The sequence below is a fragment of the Eptatretus burgeri genome, chromosome 6 (genome assembly GCF_056783735.1).
Source record: "Eptatretus burgeri isolate ZD-2024b chromosome 6, Ebu_testis_v1, whole genome shotgun sequence".
In the NCBI taxonomy this organism is placed as follows: Eukaryota; Metazoa; Chordata; class Myxini; order Myxiniformes; family Myxinidae; genus Eptatretus; species Eptatretus burgeri.
In genome coordinates, this window is record NC_140966.1 from 20,563,002 (window position 1) to 20,581,452 (window position 18,451).

An 18,451-nucleotide genomic window follows, 5' to 3' on the forward strand; every position below is an offset into this window, starting at 1 on the left:
AGAGAGAGAGAGAGAGAGAGAGAGAGAGAGAGAGAGAGAGAGAGAGAGAGAGAGAGAGAGAGAGAGAGAGAGAGAGAGAGAGAGAGAGAGAGAGAGAGAGAGAGAGAGAGAGAGAGAGAGAGAGAGAGAGAGAGAGAGAGAGAGAGAGAGAGAGAGAGAGAGAGAGAGAGAGAGAGAGAGAGAGAGAGAGAGAGAGAGAGAGAGAGAGAGAGAGAGAGAGAGAGAGAGAGAGAGAGAGAGAGAGAGAGAGAGAGAGAGAGAGAGAGAGAGAGAGAGAGAGAGAGAGAGAGAGAGAGAGAGAGAGAGAGAGAGAGAGAGAGAGAGAGAGAGAGAGAGAGAGAGAGAGAGAGAGAGAGAGAGAGAGAGAGAGAGAGAGAGAGAGAGAGAGAGAGAGAGAGAGAGAGAGAGAGAGAGAGAGAGAGAGAGAGAGAGAGAGAGAGAGAGAGAGAGAGAGAGAGAGAGAGAGAGAGAGAGAGAGAGAGAGAGAGAGAGAGAGAGAGAGAGAGAGAGAGAGAGATATACACACGAAGACAGAGACAGAGTGATAATTCCTCACCTTGAACTCGGGATCAAAGGAGATGAGAGAATTTCTTTCCAGCCAACAATAATATCATTCACTTATTTTTGAAATGAATAAATGTTTTCAAAAAAGTCGTTCATTTTTATCCATTCCTCATGATATTCAAATAACTCATTTTCAACATCAGTTATCAACGATGTCCTGATTGGGGACAACCTGTTAGAAAAAGACATACAATAATTATATTGGTTGTATTGTGATTTGATTCTGTTTTAAACAACAACTAATGAATTGGGTTGAGATCTCACCTTTCATCTTGTGAAAACGATTGATCCGTAAGGTTGGAGTACTCCTCTGCACAATCCATTCTCTGAATGAAACATGCTGGGCACACAAGTCGGTTTAAATAAGCAACTTGATGACGTAATGGGAGATTTCACAACAATGGTTTTTCCAGGGTGTGTTTCCACATGGGAAATGACTAGAATTTTTTTGGCTTGGTTCGGGCGAGGCAGCTTGGCTGACTTCAAAACTGACTCGTTTTCACACGAAAATGAAACATCTTGCTTTGAATAATTTTTCATAAAACCTACTTTTAAAAGCTGTTTTTAACTAAACTTTGTTCTGTTAGTGTTCTGATGATTTAAAATAAAACCACGAGAGACAAGGGCACGGAATACTTCCTCATTTTCACGGCACGATTGTTCTAAAAACACTTCCCCATTTTACAAAACTCACCCTTACAGCCCTTTCTTTCGTGGATGAAGAGATAAAGTGAATATAATAGGAAAATTAAGTTATTCTCCAAAGTAGAACATGGACAAATATTCATTGGTTCGCTCTTTGAGTGGAATGAAAATATGAAAGGAAAGAAGTGCTTTAATGAGTAAGTCTCAATTTTACATTTGCTTGTATGGGAGGGGGAAGAAAATCAGTCTCAATTTTACATTTGCTTGTATGGGAGGGGGAGAAAATCAGTCTCCTATTTTGGGCTTTTGGGGCTTGAGTTAGAAAGTTTTTCCCTTTTCCCCCATTCATTTGAATTGTTGCCTCAGAAGCCCTATTTATCCTCTACTAATTTTATATAGTCACCAGAACTGTGGTTGTTGTGATCAATGGGTTTGGCTCTGTGACTGCCATCATCTTGAGAACCATTTGTTTCTTCCTTGCTCCATGTGCTGGTCCCAATTTGTGATGTGGATTGGCAGATTTGATGTGGAGCATTGATTTCGGTTCTGCAGAGATGGCTGCAGTAATGGGCATCGTGTACACCAATTTTGTGTGTGCAGCAGCATTTAGAGTTTTGCATCAAAGCCAATTTCTTCCTTTAGCATCAGAATTGTATGTGTGTTTGGAAGCATCTAAGGAGGTACTTCATTGCGGGGTGCCGTTAGCTGTCCTTCCAACAAATGCTCCATTCATGAATGCTGCATGTTCATCTGGAGCAGTGTTAGGCAACTGTTTCATCTCTGACAAATTTTGAGGCAGGGACTGCGGACCATACTTGTAATGCCAGGCCACTGTGAGGTAGGCAAGCATCCTTGCAGAATCACACAGATGTCCTCTCCAGTTTCCTTCTCATGGATAGTAGATTAATATTTGAAGTATGTCTGACATCTCAAGAAAAATGCAACCAGTATATAACTGTTGGAGGCCTCTTTAATGAATCCTGGAATTTCTGAAGGCATTCTTGAATATCAATGAGCTGTGAGCGAGATCTTCTGATAAGCTGTGGTTACTCAGTCTTGTCAACTGTGTTTTCAAGCAGCTTCTTCAAGTCAGCTTCAACGGTCTCTTTCCAATGCCTGGTAATTTTGTCTGCTGCCCAGGTTTCGAATGTTTTTGGTAAAGACACCAAATTGCATCACTGATGCCTCTGATGGCATGCATAAATTGGTTGTCTGCTTTCTCACCAAACATCTTATGTGCCATTCCCTCCTGACACAAACCGGCCATAACAAGAATATCTTCTGCACCAGGGTTCCCTCATGATCTTGCTCATGGCTTTCAGGTAATTGTGAGTCAGGTGGAAACCTCCTAAAAGCAAAATTACACTGGTAAACACATCAGTGTTTCTCCCAGAGAGTTCATGAAAGTTATTAAGTTGCTTGGTCCCCTGTTACAATGGTTAACTTATAACCAAGTACATATGATTTCCTTACTAGCTGCGTCATCTCCACTTTCAACACAGCAGAATGTGGATGAAATATTCTGGAATCATACTTTAGTACCTAGTCTTTCTTCCTTTTTGTTGAGGTGACATATCCTGGAATAAAACACAGAAATTCCAGGTAAACCAACATCACTGTCAAATGACAATTTGAGCAGCTCTGATATGTTGGCACGAGACGGCCAAGCCACAAAATTAGAAACAAATCTGCAGTATTATCAAATGGGGTTTCCAAACTCTCTACAGAAATGCTGTTGCCGAGTGATCTTGATCTCTGCCTTTCCTTGGCAGAGATGTGACAACTAGGAATGACAGCATTTGGAAAAGTTGTTGTTGATTCAAGTTCTGAAAAGTTGAGGTGATTACAAAAAGTAACTAGAATGGCACTTGCGGAGTGCATAGTCTTGCTTCTTGCATTCATTCTGAACACAAATACCATCATTAACTGAACACGCTAATATTATGGCCCATATACCCATATCATCCATGCACCCTATTATGTCACATTGCTTCTTGGCATGGGTTATGAACGTCATAAATTTAATTCTTCACTCACATCCAGTCATAGATCAGATGGATGAAGTTTCAGATTTTTGGATAAGCATTTCAATCCAACCAATTATGGCTGGAGTAGCACTTCACCGATGATGTCATTGCTATCACCCTACATACCGCATGGGGAGTTGATGACATTTCCAAAGTTTCAATTTTCTTCATTGAGCAGTTTCGGAGACATCTAAAAAAAATCCAATATGACTGCCATACCATGTGACCTATGACATTAGAGTTAGCGATAAAATATTCTCCAATGGGAGTCCCTCCTATGTTTCATGTTTCGCATCGATCAGACATGCAGTTGCAGAGAAAAACATTTTTATACAGGGGCATTGCAATAGTCTCACATCCCCTTCTGGGCAAGACTAACAACAAATATAAACGTGAAAAAATGTGTCTTTCGAGTGATGGGTCATATTATTTGAGGGGCAATTTTAGCTTAATAGCAGTTGTTGGCAGGATTGTCCACCCAGGTTGTAATCCTTGATATCAATAGATATTGTTTTTTTGGCACCAACCTTTTATAACACTTCATACCCCTTTTCTTCAAAAAATGGGGTTTGGTTCCCTGGGTCAAACTTGTTTGATTTCTTAAGTTCTTTTCAATATGAATTTTGTTCTTCACACCACTTACATTATCCAAACTGAGAGGGAATTTCATTGCAGGTTGCATAACTTGAGATATTGCACCCATATTAATCTCTGTTTAAATGGATGTCCACAATGGATTTGTCGACGTAATATTGCACATTTCTTTCACTATTACTCTTCATTTGCTTGATGTTGTAAAGCTATTTGGATGCCAAAGTCAACCAAAATCATTAACCAAGATAAAGTGGACAAGAGATGCTCTTGTATACTGGCATTCCTCTCTTACAAAGACAAGAACTTGGGCCAAATAAAAGTTGAACTTGAGCGAAAAGGTTTGGCCATGCTGAATCCGATAGTCATTGCGAACAATCTGAAGCTACATGTCCACAAGTGTTTTGTGATTAAAATTTTGTATTACCATAGCCAAATTCCAAATACCTGCCCTGATTTGGCTCATCTGCCGTCATGAGTTTGTGGAAGTTAAAGGACCCATGGTGTCCTTCGCTAACAGTAGGCTCGCTATCGCCAGCAACCTGGCGAAATTCCAAATTCCTGCCCTGACTTCCTGTGTCGGGGGAGGGGGGGCGACCCATCCAAGATTGTAACCCAAGCCAATGAAACCGCTTTGGCAGCATCGGTGCTCTGTGAAGAGCATGGTTCATGATCTGATCTGATCTCTGCCCTGATTGACTGTTGGGAAAACAATTGCAAACCATATAGCTTTACCCTCCCCATGAGACTGCTTCATCACTACAGATGCTCTGTCACGAGTATTATACACTGATGATCGTGATGATTATTAAATAATTAACGATTTTTTGTTGCCGTTGTTGTTGACGATGGTCATGGTGAATCATTATACCAGTCAGATATGAATTGCATCCATTGAAATCTCCATTTTGTGCTTCATTGTATTAAATCCATTTTCACCTCTTTCATTCCTAGGATAATGTTTGCCCTGGATAGCAAAGGTATGATTCATTTTAGTTTTTACATTGATTACTGTCATTTATTTTATTAGCTTTACATTATCTAAAACTTGACTTTGTTGAAAGTATGTGTGTCTTGTAAAATAAAATTTATGTATTTTGCAGAGGGTTTGTTGGATGCAGCAACATCTGGGGATTATGAAAAGGTACGTGCCAACAGCATTGAGTGTGTAATGTGTGGTGTGTGGTTTTGTGGGGAAATGCACATTTATGTACATGTTATTTCTTAATGGAAATGTAGAAGTTTATGCCAGAGCCAAAACATTATAATAAGGGGTTTTGGAGACAAACTGCCATTACGAGGCAAAGGGAAGCAAATGGCATATTGCATAATATTAAGCTGTTGCATTTTGCAACCAAGGAAGCAATTGATATTAATGACAATATTGCATTTGCCAATATATCAATTCTGTAAGCATGCAATACAGTTTCAGAAAGAAGCATATGTGCTGTTGACAACTAAAATTGGCAATTACTCAAAAGCGAGAGAATGTCAGGTGCAGCCTTTTGTTTCGCATGGCAGCAATGCAATGATTTGCAGACAACATTCTAGCAACATGACAAAAAATAACATTAGCTGTGTTAACAATATTTTGCTTTATTAGTGTTATTAGTTTTCTACAATATTTAAAACTTGTAACAAAGCTTATGCTGGGTACATACAGTAGATAGTGACCATATACATATTATCTACATCCATAAAATATGTGGTGTGTGTTAATAAGCAGGGAATGAGAATGCAGTAGGGGACTAAAGATTATGGGCTGAGGATGCATTTTAATGCCAGAATTGGAAAAACATTGTTCCAATTTCCATTGTTATTTTTGTAGAAGTTTTACCTTAAAAACCTAATAATTTACTGCTCATCCATGAACTGAGTATTGATTAGGCCTAGAAGGTTTTGTTTGATTACTGTAAGTTGCTTTAATACCATGTTTAAGCCTGGTGTTGGCTTAGTGACTGGGATGGTTGGCTTGCGATCTTAGGGTACTGAGTTTGAGCCCTGTTGGCTGCTGAATTAACACCAGGCAGGGTTGACTCAGCCTGTCATCCTTCCGAGGTCGGTGAAATGAGTACCAGTGTACTGGTACGGGGCATAGCATCAGTGGCACAGTCACGTCCCAACAAAATGATAGCTACCTGTAAGCCAAGCTATTATACACAAGAAGCAGAAGAAGATACCATGTTTGCTTTGCTTTAAGGCTGGAGGAAGAGGGTATGGAAGGTTTGAATTTGAGAAGTTGATGATTATTACCTCTACATGTTCAAACATTGAAAGTGCAACAAAATCTTACCTTGTAGGCATGGCAGAAAGCTTTAAACATGGGGGGGGGGGGAGGGTGAGGATGGTGGCTAAACAAACAATGGAACAAAGTCATCAGCAGGTCTCATGTCAATTTCGAAAAATCAAAAAAAAATAAAGCCTCAGTCCATCCTTTTCTTTTTCTACATTTGTTACATCCCCTTCAAATTTTCTCAGCATCGCCATAAATTTTGTTTCCAAACATGTATTTTATAATCTCTTGTGCCATTGTAATGACACTGAAAGTCCTCATTGAACATATCTATCATTTGCAATAATGTGAGCAATGTCATGTCAGAGCCTACATGTAGAAATCCCCATTTCTCAGACATTTTTGAAGAAATCTGAATGTGTAATGATATTGTTATTTACCTCCTCTGAAATTGTTTCACATGCCCTGTGATCATTCTTTTGTTTGTGCTGAGAAGCAAGTGTTTTAGCAAACAACAGTTTGACATGTGAAAAGCAAAAAGTACACAGCCAGCTATGTATGTTTAACATTCAAAAATTTACATACAACATTACATAAACAAGTATAGGTACATTCTAAGTACACCGCGCTCATATCAAATAAATAAATAAATAACAAATCCTCTCGCACGCTGCAATGCCACCATGCAAAACATTGAGATGGAATTGGGAGGGAGTGGTGTAAATAATTGATTGATTAATTGATTCATTGCATAATTAATATAAATAAATAAAAATCACAGAACAATTGATTTCTCAATCAAATGCGTAATAGCATAACAAAACCACAACCGTTTCACCCGAATCTGTAACTTTTTGAAAAATTACGAAATTCATCGAAAAATGAATAATTAATCAATTAATTGATTCATCAATAAATTAAAAATACCCTTTAGAGCCAAATCACGTGTTCACTGTTGTGTCCAAATATCAGTTTCCTAGCTCAAAAGGTGCTTGAGAGATTGCCCAGATGAGAAATACAATGAATAAATAAATAATTAATCAATAATAACGAATTAATAAAAATACAATAAAAAATTTGACAAAGCACATCTTTACTTTTGTCCCCAAATTTCAGCTTCCTAACTCAAAGGATGGCTGAGATATCACCCGGAAAAACAAACAAATAAACAAGCAGTCATAGACTGGTACTTACGAAATCGTCAACTTGACTTCTGACCTTGTCTAATAAAAGCTGTCTCTAGAGAAGGAAGCGACGCAAACCAGAAGTTTCTACGATGATTCTGTACCAAACCATCAAAAGTCGTAACATCAACCGAAGCAAAAATCTCAATTTCTCCACGCAATTATTTAATATTAATTTATCAAAGTCACAAAACCGTAATATTCGGCCATCCACCAACAATCTTAACATAGTCCAACGGCTTAGCGAGTCAGGCATGCGACGATAACCTTTATTGGGAGAAAAAATTACTTTTTAAACACCATCTTTATCAAAAACACCGTCAATGCGCACACGGAAAACCTTTACATGATCAACGACGCCTCTGCTCGACCGCGCTGCACCACATGACGACCCGTGACGCGGCGAGTGAAATATTTTTTATACAATCTTAAAACGTCTCCAAAACATCCGATTTTTACCAGAATTTCAACAACCGAGTTGTAAGTGTCCAAAGCAATCGCAAAAACCAAAGACAAAATTAAAATCGAAGTTAGAACGAACTCGTAACGTCGAGCGAAGCAAAAATCTCCATTTCTCCACGCAATTATTTCATATTATTTTATCAAAGTCACAAAACCGTAATATTCGGCCATCCACCAACAATCTTAACATAATCCGACGGCTTTGCGAATCAGGCATGCGACGATAACCTTTATTGGGATAAAAATTACTTTTAAACACCATCTTTATCAAAAACACCATCAGCGCGCACACGGAAAACCTTTACGTGATCAACGACGCCTCTGCTCGAGCCCGCTGCACCACGTGACGACTCGTGACGCAGCGAGTGAAACATTTTTTATACAATCTTAAAACGTCTCCAAAACATCTGATTTTTACCAGAATTCCGACAACCAAGTGTTAAGCGTCTTAAGCGATCGCAAAAACCGAAGACAAAATTTAAATCGAAGTTAAAACGAACTCGTAATGTTGACCGAAGCAAAAATACTCCATTTCTCCACATTAATTTACAGAATTATGTTTGACCTCACTGTGACCTTGACCTTTGACCGATTTTGACCAAAATCCAATCAGCGCTAGCCATCACCGTCCTGAATCACGTGGTGTAATTTGACATTGCCAGCTTCTTCCGTTCTCGAGTTATCATGCCTAAAAACAAACACACAAACACACACAAACACACAAACACACAGCCAAACACACAAGCAAACAAACAAGCAGTCATAGACTGGTACTTACGAAATCATCAACTTGTCCTCTGACCTTATCTAATAAAAGCTGTCTCTAGAGAAGGTAGCGATGCAAACTGGAAGTTTCTACGATGATTCTGTACCAAACCATCAAAAATCGTAACGTCGACCGAAGCAAAAATCTCCATTTCTCCACGCAATTATTTAATATTATTTCATCAAAGTCACAAAACCGTAATATTCAGCCGTCCACCAACAATCTTTACATAATCCGACGGCTTAGCGAGTCAGGCATGTGACGATAACCTTTATTGGGATAAAAAATGAATTTTAAACACCATCTTTATCGAAAACACCGTCAGCGCGCACACGGAAAACCTTTACGTGATCAACGACGCCTCTGCTCGAGCGTGCTGCACCGCGTGACGACCTGTGACGCGTCGAGTGAAATATTTTTTATACAATCTTAAAATGTCTCCAAAACATCCGATTTTTACCAGAATTTCAACAACCCAGTTTTAAGCGTCCTCAGCGATCGCAAAAACCGAAGACAAAATTGAAATTGAAGTTAAAACGAACTCGTAACGTCGACCAAAGAAAAAATACTCCATTTCTCTACATGAATTTACGGAATTAAGTTTGACCTCACTGTGACCTTGACCTTTGACCAATTTTGACCAAAATCTAATCAGTGCTTGTCATCACCCTCCTGAATCACGTGGTGTAATTTGACATTGGTAGCTTCTTCCGTTCTCGAGTTATTGTGCCTACAAACAAACACACAAACACACACAAACAAACGCACAAACACACAAACAAACACATAAACAAACAAAGAAACAGAGGACGGAAGTCATCAATATAGTTACGAAATCTTTAGATTTCGGAGTAAACAAACGGAGTAAAAACTGAGTACTTCCTTCCTGGTGCCCACCGATGATGTAATGCATCACCTGGACATGGAATTGGAAAGAAGCGGTGTACAATAATGTACAGAATTATTTGAGCAGCTCCAAATTTCTTTGTGTTTTAAAAGTTGATTTTTGAAGCAGGGGAATGTTCTCCAACTAAAAACCTCCCAAATGGTCACTTTTATCATGATCTCCAAAATATCCAATTGCACTGTAGGCATCCAGAAGATTATTTATGACCTCACAACTGGCTTTCATGTTTTAATTGATCACCTTTCACCTTAATTCCCAACGTACTCTTCCCTACCCTGTGGTGCTAACACTTGCGATGATCTAGTGCGCTCTTTTACTTCTCTTTCTCCTTCTCTACCTCCTCTTTCTTTTCTGCATCGACAGCTCTATATCTGCTGAATCTAAACTCCCCCAAGGTCCTGCCCTTTGAAACTCTGATCCTAGTTCCTGGCTTCCTACTTGCTTCCTCCCTCTTACCAGCCCAAAAGCAGAAAGTGGCATGATACAAGCAAATTGTGATGGTGGTTTGCCTCCTTTTATCCCTTTCACTCTTCACCACATACGCTAGGATGCCCATGGCAATTGACTGACTATTTTATCTGCTATCGCCTCCCACCAATCAACAATTAATATTTTTCCACTTTGTCATTTATTTGCCACCAGTACCCTGTCTCCATGCTCCAGTGGGGCCGCTAAGCCTGGTGTTGGCTTCAGGATTAAGGTGGCTGTCTTAAGATCTTAGGATCTTGAGTTTGAGCCCCCTGTCGTGCCATTGATAACACCAGGTGGGTTGACTCAGTCTGTCATCCTTCCAAGGTTGGCAAAATGAGGACCAACTTTTACTGGTAATAGGGGCATTGCATCAGAAGCACAGCTGTGCCCCCAGAAAATGATGCAACCAGCAGCTGCAGGCTGCATATGAAACAATAAGTGAGGCCGCTCAGGTTTGATATCATACTGTCATTTCTGGCTCTATTTTTCACATTCAGCTTGCTATTTCGCTGTACCATTGGCCTTGTTAAGGAGAAGGAGGAGAGGAGATTGGAACCATACTCTCTGCAGAGTGTTGGTGCTGCTTAAGCAGTGTTGTTAAGGCTATCTCGCAAGTCCCTGATGGAGCCTTCCACTTGTCTGTACTCTGCTCGTGCCCATCATCAAGTCAATGGACAGTCGTCGGTGCTGACAAAACATGAAGTAGAAAATTCAATATCTCATTGAACCTTGTCTTGTGAAATGATATGCATGAACCATTGGAGCAAGAATTTCATCCCATCTTATTTTCTTTTGAGGTGACAATGTCCCGATCAAGTCCAGCAAGGCACAGTCAATGTAATGCTTGTCTTTCACAGCCCATTTCAGGATAATGAACTCCAACTTACATACTGCATAATGGGTTTATGAGGGCCATAGCCCTGCTACTTATATATGTTATAACTCTCTTTCCTTGCCATCCTGAAGTTGTGACTTAACTGCTCATAAACCTCCCTGAGATGCATCCGTTTGAATAATGGAAGGCTTGCTGAAAGTATGCAAACATCAACATAGGTGCTGTGGTTAAAATCTTGATTTGAATCTATCTTCAGATCGAAAGGTGAGAACCATTTTGCTCCATACAGTGTGTCTGTATGTAGCACCTCATCTGTTTGAGATAATGGGTACACATCTCATGCCGTCTGTCAACCTAATTGGCAAAAGACAACAGACAGTCAATTGGAGCAATCTTTCTTTGTAATGACAACCAGTATGAATGCGTAAGGGTCCTCACTCAGTCATATAATTCCAGTTTCTAAAATTTCCAAAATCTGGCCATGGACTTTCATGCATTACACCCTTCCCAGGATTGAGCTGGAGGAATATGCTGCTACGGTACTCAGAAAGGGTTATCATCCACCAAAAGGATCTTGAGTTTTACAACTAAGATCCTTGAGATGGCCAAGCATCCTTTTAAAATACATCTCCCTTATCCTACAGCAGATGGTCATCAATTTGGTTAAGGGTTAGTTTCTGCTCACAGTCTCCGGCAGATGGATCTTGCCCTGCCATCTTAGGTCTATAATTGCCTCGCCTGAATCAACTGTGCCTTGGAGATCATTATCCTCAATTGGGTCCACCCAGTGCTGTGCCTTCCATGCACTCCGCCCTTCTTGTCCTGCTGCAACACATCCTACCCATCAAATGCATCGCATGCCACTACCTTTCTTTGATGATTCACAGTGGTTGACCAGCGCATTCAATCAGCAACTCATATCTTCCAGTGGTATTTGTTCTCCATCTATCATGCGTATCTACCAACAAAGTGCTTGAAAATTGTCTTTACTTGTGGGGGCAGTATCCAATGAGGCATTACATAATACTCTTTCAAACTGTACCATGGCCTCGTTCCTTGGACCCACATTTCTGTAAATCACAGTGTCCCACCCATATCTCATTCACTCATTTACTGAGATAACTTACACTGTGGTGCCTCTATTTGTTGCATATAGTTAGTAGTTAACTTTGCGATTCTCTCTGTCTGTCGTTTCTTCTGGTCTTTAACCAGAATTTCTGCAGTTCCCTTTGGAATTCCTTTTGGAATTTCTGCAGTTCCCAAAGGGCGGAGGAGCTCCTTGTGAGCCAATGGCCATCCATATCTAGTGCCCAACTGTGTCTGCGGACGTCCTCCTGCAGTTGGGTCACTTCTTATTAGGAGGTTGGTGGCAGGATTTGCACTCCGGCCACCGTAAAACCCTTCATTCCGCAAAACGCAAAAACGCAAAAAAATCTGAAAACCCACTCCGTGGGAGTACCTGCTGTGCAGCTTCCCTTCGCAGGGCAGCTCACCAGATGACGGGATTGGGGCAAAGCCTTCGGGACCCCCAATCTTTGATAGGAGGGAAACCACGGGGTAACATCTCTGGGTCAGATTGCGGGAGAGTGTGTCGGAGTGGTGCTGAGGTGTCGTCCACCAGACGGCGGTCTCCTTGGGTTAACCTGAGGCGGTCCCTTCGGGTGGGTGCCTGGAATGTCCTATCCCTAAGAGAGGATGATCACCTGTCTCTGTTATCATCTGAGCTCAAGCGTTTGGACATCGGGATTGCAGCTCTCTCTGAGGTTCGGAGACCGGATTGCGGCGAGATAATGGTGGGTGATTACACCTACTATTGGTCTGGTCGCTCTGATGGTTACCATACCCAAGGAGTTGCTGTAGCTGTGTCCAATAAGCTGACCCCAATGATAATTGAGGTAACACCGGTCAACGAGCGTATTATGAGATGAAGGATTCGTCACTCCTTAGGTTGCATTTCCCTGGTCACTGTTTATGCTCCGACTGAGGCGAGTGATCTCACCGTGAAGGATGCATTCTACGCCACGCTCGAGTCTGTGGTTGATCAGTGCCCCAGACGAGATACACTTCTAGTCTTGGGGGATTTCAATGCATCGACTGGAACTGATAGGGACGGTTATGAGGTGTGTGTTGGTCCCCATGGGTCAGGAACTATGAACCAGAATGGCACTAAGTTCCTTGACTTTGCAAGAAGTCATGGACTTAGGGTGGCTGGTTCATGGTTTCAGCGCCCACAAGCTCATCGCTGGACTAGGTATTCCAACGCTGGTGGTGTGGCAAAGGAGATTGACCATGTCCTCATTGACGGTCGTTGGAGGATGATCCAGAACTGCAGGGTCTACCGGAGTGCTCAGTTCCTCAATACTGACCACAGGCTTGTTGTAGCAACTCTAAAGCTGCACCTTAAATCCTGGAGAATGGTACCATCCCAGCCGAGGCTGGATGTTGCCAAGCTCAGGGATGAGAGAGTAGCTGAGGAGTTTGCGAACAGGCTGAGTGGACACTTGGGGGGTCTAGGTGCTATGGGGGGTCCTGAAGAGTTGTGGAGCGCCTTCAAGACCACCCTCCTTGATGTTGCCGGTGGATGCCTTGGAGCTCACCGCAGGGCAAAGAAGAATTTTGTCTCTCAAGGGACACTGGATACCATTGACCAGAGTCGCAGGGCCAGGTTGAATGGCAGAGCTGAGCTGTTCAGGGAGCTGAGGCGTAAAACTGTACGTGCACTGAGGGTGGACAAGGAGGCCTATGTGCGAGGAATCTGTGAGGGGGTAGAGCATCACCTGTGGACAGGTGATTCTCGTCCCGCTTACAGGGGAATTCGCGCATTACGTTCATCCAAGCCCATCCCTCGGAGCACTGCAGTTCGAGCAGAGAGTGGTAGGCTCTTGACAGAGGAGTCTGAAGTGAAGGCCCGCTGGGCCGGTTACTTTGAGCGGTTGTACCAGGCTGATCCCCCAACTGTCGAGTTGGACGTCAAGGGTGTTACAATCCCTGTTGCTGACCCTCGAATCAACTGTGGTCCACCTACGCTTGTGGAAACACGGGCTGCGGTGAACCAGTTGAAACGGGGCAAAGCTCCAGGGATCTGTGGCATCCATGCCGAACTTCTCAAGGCTGGTGGAAATGCTGCACTCGTGTCGTTGCATGCAGTTTTGTGCTCTGCCTGGAACACAGGCATCATCCCAACTGACTGGAAGAGGGGCCTTGTTGTCCCTCTCTGGAAAGGGAAGGGTGATCGCCAAGACTGCAACAACTACCGAGGGGTGACGCTGATCTCAGTGCCAGGCAAGGTCTTTGCTCGGATAATTCTCGATAGGGTTCGCCACCGTCTGCTTGAGCACCAGCGTCCAGAGCAGTCAGGCTTTACACCAAAGAGGTCTACGATTGACCGTATCCTTGCACTTCGTGTCCTCACCGAACGCAGACGAGAGTTTCGGCAGGGGCTGCTTGCAGCCTATGTTGATCTCTGTAAAGCGTTCGATTCAGTGAATCGGGATGTCCTCTGGAGGATTCTTGGTCTTCGTGGGGTGCCACCAAAACTGATCGATCTGATGTCTGAACTCTACTCTGGTACTGAGAGTGCTGTGAAGTGTGGTGGTACCATCTCTGACTTATTTCCAGTTGTTACTGGAGTTCGTCGGGGATGTGTACTTGCCCCCACACTTTTCAGCACTTGTATGGACTGGATTCTAGGGAGGATGTCGGAGAGATCAAGTTGCGGTGCGTCATTTGGGAATGTCAAGATCTCGGACCTTGACTTTGCAGATGATGCAGTCATCTTTGCGGAGACTTTAGACATCCTCTTGGGGGCCCTCGAGGTGCTGAATCAGGAGTCGGAGCCATTGGGATTACGGGTTTCTTGGGTCAAAACTAAGATCCAGGCTTTCGGTGACATCTTGGATGCTGCTGTCCTGTCTGTGTCTGTTTGTGGTGAGGATGTTGAGGTCGTGGAGAGATTCACTTACCTTGGCAGTGATATTCATGTCTCTGCTGGCTGCGAGTCAGAGGTCAATAGACGTCTGGGTCGGGCCTGGGGAGTCATGGATTCACTGGATCATGGGGTGTGGCGCTGCCGGTACCTGTGCGGGAGGACGAAAGTCCGAGTCATCAGGTCCTTGGTACTTCCAGTCTTGCTCTATGGGTGCGAGACTTGGACTCTGACCAAGGATCTGAGACGGAGACTTAATTCCTTTGGTACCAGGTCTCTTCGGAGAATCCTTGGCTATCGCTGGTCGGATTTTGTGTCCAACGAGCGGTTGCTGAGAGAGACTCGGATGAGATTTGTTACCTGCATAGTCCGTGAGCGTCAGTTGCGGCTGTATGGACATGTGGCTCGTTTTCCTGACTCTGATCCTGCTCACCAGATTCTCTCAGCGAGGGAGTCTCATGAGTGGAGGAGGCCAGTGGGTCGACCACGTGCCTCATGGTTGCAACAGGTTGACCATCATCTCAAGGAGATGGGGATGGGCCTGGCATCTGCCTGGGGGATGGCCAGACGGAGGCCCCTGGAGTACCGGCGGAGAGTGGACGCAGCGACGTGCTGTTCTGGCACATGCTCCCATACCTGACCTGACCTGACCTTTGGAATTGTTCAATTGACATGGTTTCTGGGTTCATGGGTGCCAGATGCTGACACACATACTTAGTATGCACCTGACTAATAAGCTGCCTAATGAGCTTGACATCACTGTTTCCAAACTCATTTCCTCCATTTTTTTATTCGGCCTGATAGAGCAAAACACCAATAGCAAAAGCAAACTGACCCAGAGTGAGAGGGGAGGTACACCTTTCAATTGATCAGAAATGCCAATCAGGTCTTTGGTGGGAAACGACACTTAGAAAAACACAGCAAGGACAAAATGACAAAATCATGTCATTCTCATCCAACACAAATATATGCTGGCATTTGCACTTTCTGTAAGACCATTAAGTACCCCCACTCTGCCAAGTCCTATGTTCTGCCAGGCCTCACTGCAGCTTAATCTGAGTCACAGCACTAAAAAGAACATTTTGTTTTGTTCTGGTGCTCCGGTACTCGGTCCTAATTGTTCATAAGGCAAAGTATATGCAAAAGGAAGAGGTGAAACGTTTTGGTGTTCATTTTCATACCATTCATGTAGTATGCTGCCACCACCACACAGGCACTTTGGTCCTCCTCTCGACCAGGACCTCCACCACCCGCCCCCCACCACTTGCATTATTCGAGGGTTTGTTCTAATTCCACCGACACCCTGCATATCCCACCTACACTGGCACCCTGGCGAATGTCAAATTCCCTGCTATAATGTGCATGGGCACTGCATCAGCAACACAGTCATCCCTGCAGGAATTATGGAATTAGCATGTGAAATTCCCAATTTAATCTCGCTCCAAAATTGATTTGCTCAATAAAATATATTAAAGTTGTAAAGACAAATTAAATTGCGTTGTCTCACAAATAAAAATAGGATCACTGGAGCTGGAGCTTTTCTGGGCCCTGGCCTAATGTTTGTATCCCAAATTTGGAAGCATTCTGACTCGTGGGTCTGGAAAATAATATTTTTGAAGGAATTTAAGGATTTTCCCAATAATTTTTGCGTCAGCCATTTTGGCACACATTCGGTCAAATGATCAGCATGGCCTCCACAATTTAACATCAGTACCCTGTCCTAATGTTGTAACCCAAATTTGGTGGCATTGTGACTGGTGGGTCTGGCAAAGAAGATTTTTGAAGGAATTTCCGCGACTGCCATTTAAACACACTTCCGGTCACGTGATCGGCATTACCTCCACAATTTAACATTAGGACCCTGTCCTAATGTTATAACCAAAACTGGAAGCATTCTGACTGGTGGGCCTGGCAAAGTAGATTTTTGAAGGAATTTACGTGATTTTCCCTAAAATTGATGAAGTCGGCCATTTTGACACACTTCTGGTCATGTGACCAGCATGACCTCTGCAATTTAACATCCCGACCCTGGCCTAATGTTGTAACCTAAGTTTGGGAGCATTGTGACTGGTGGGTCTGGAAAAGATTTTTGAAGGAATTTACTAAGTCCGCCATTTTGACCGACTTAAAGTCAGGTGACTGGAATGAGCTTTGCAATCCCTGTTACCAGTCAGGAATGGAACCTTGCTGACAAATTCCAGCCAGATCGACACAATGGTTTGGCTGAAGTCGAAATAGGAGACGGACGGACAGACGGACGGATAGATGGACGGAATTCCAATTCCAGATAAGCTAATAATTAGGAATAGCAGCTCGATGGCATATTGAGGACACTGGACCAGAATATAGGACAACTCTGTTGACTCGTACTAAGCATATAAGGCATCACTTTATTACCATTTTCCTTGTGCTAAAATGAAAAGACAACTTGTGTTTAAACCTTACTCTTTCTCTTCATTTAACTTCCCCTCCCCCACCCCCAATCCCTTCCCCCACCTTCCAACCTGGCCACAATCCAGTTTGTACAGTTGCACCGAGATGGTTGTAATTTGCTCTCAACAGATGAAGATGGCTGCACAGCCCTGCACCATGCAGCGACAGAAGGACACCCGCAACTGGTAGAGTTTATCCTACGGGAAGGTATACTAGTTTTATCTTTGTCAATGTTTTTCACTCCATACTCTTGGAAAGCCTTGTCTTGTTTGCTCCATCCGGTTTAGAGTATTCTGTATTTAATGTCAAGTGTATGCATTTAAGGAATTTTGGGAGGGTTGTTTTTAATCAGCAAACCATTACATGACGGTTTACTGATAACATTAGGTATTGTACTGCATTTTTTTCTGAACAATATCGAGGTGAGAACACAATGGATCAGGACATAGAACGAAGATAACAGTGTAAAGAGAGGGGAGGACACCAACAGCAGGGTTGAAGGACAAAATAGAGGGAGGATTGGAGAAATAAAGGATGTGAGGAATAATGAGGGTAAGTGGAGGACACAAGGGTGAACAAGATGGAGACATACGGGCCAACACTCAATCACTGAAATGGAAGGAAACCCTTGAAACCCAGAAAGAGGAGGGCTTGGGGAGGCTTAATGGTGGTGGAAAAGATCATGGTTGTGGATCGGGAATGACCTGAGATGGTAGTGAACAGCTATCTTGAAGCCCTATAGGGAAGAAAGGGGTGGAAAAGATCATGGTTGTGGATCGGGAATGACCTGAGATGGTAGTGAACACCTATCTTGAAGCCCTATAGGGAAGAAAGGGGTTGAAGAGACTGAGGAAGTTGGTTCCACAATCGAGGAAAAAAAGAAACTAATAAGTTGCAGTGAGCAGTGAGTCTGGATTTTGATAGTTTCACCAGAAGGGAGATAGTGCTGACCACGTGACCTTGCTGATGAGTGGAGGTAAGCTGATGGGTCTGTATTTAAGAGGAATGTGTTTTTGTACCATGTTTATATATTGCAGTGATACTGGCTGATTTCAAGTGGATGGAAGATGACTGAGGGCAAATGATAGGTTGAACAGAGCAGAAAGAGGGTTTTGGCACAAGTGTGCCAATGCCATACAGGCCAGTTGCAAAATCAGATTTCAGGATTTTTAGAAACCCCTCTCTCCTCTGATGAAAAAGACACAGAGTCCAGGAGCAGTTGGGTGTGACCTTTTAGGGTAAGCACAGAGATTGAAAAAAGAAATTGTATACATAGTTGAGGCTCATGAAAGAGCGAGTAAACAGAACTGATCAGGATGTAACAGAAAAAAACAGGATGCAAAACACTAAAAAGGAACAGCAGAGACGCATACAAAATGAACAGTCAAGAGAGTGGGGAAATACCAAC

General features: G+C 42.9%; 1 protein-coding gene across 6 annotated transcripts in view; it reads left to right on the top strand.

Moving 5' to 3' along the window:
* DGKZ (diacylglycerol kinase zeta) overlaps positions 1–18,451 on the top strand; it is a 746,996-nt gene that overhangs the window by 672,135 nt on the left and 56,410 nt on the right. For all 6 annotated transcript variants that reach the window (XM_085884240.1, XM_085884239.1, XM_085884241.1 and 3 more), the window contains 3 exons: positions 4,782–4,807; positions 4,931–4,971; positions 17,130–17,250. In XM_085884240.1, coding sequence (XP_085740366.1) covers positions 4,782–4,807; positions 4,931–4,971; positions 17,130–17,250 — 188 coding nt within the window. The remainder of the gene's footprint in view (positions 1–4,781; positions 4,808–4,930; positions 4,972–17,129; positions 17,251–18,451) is intronic.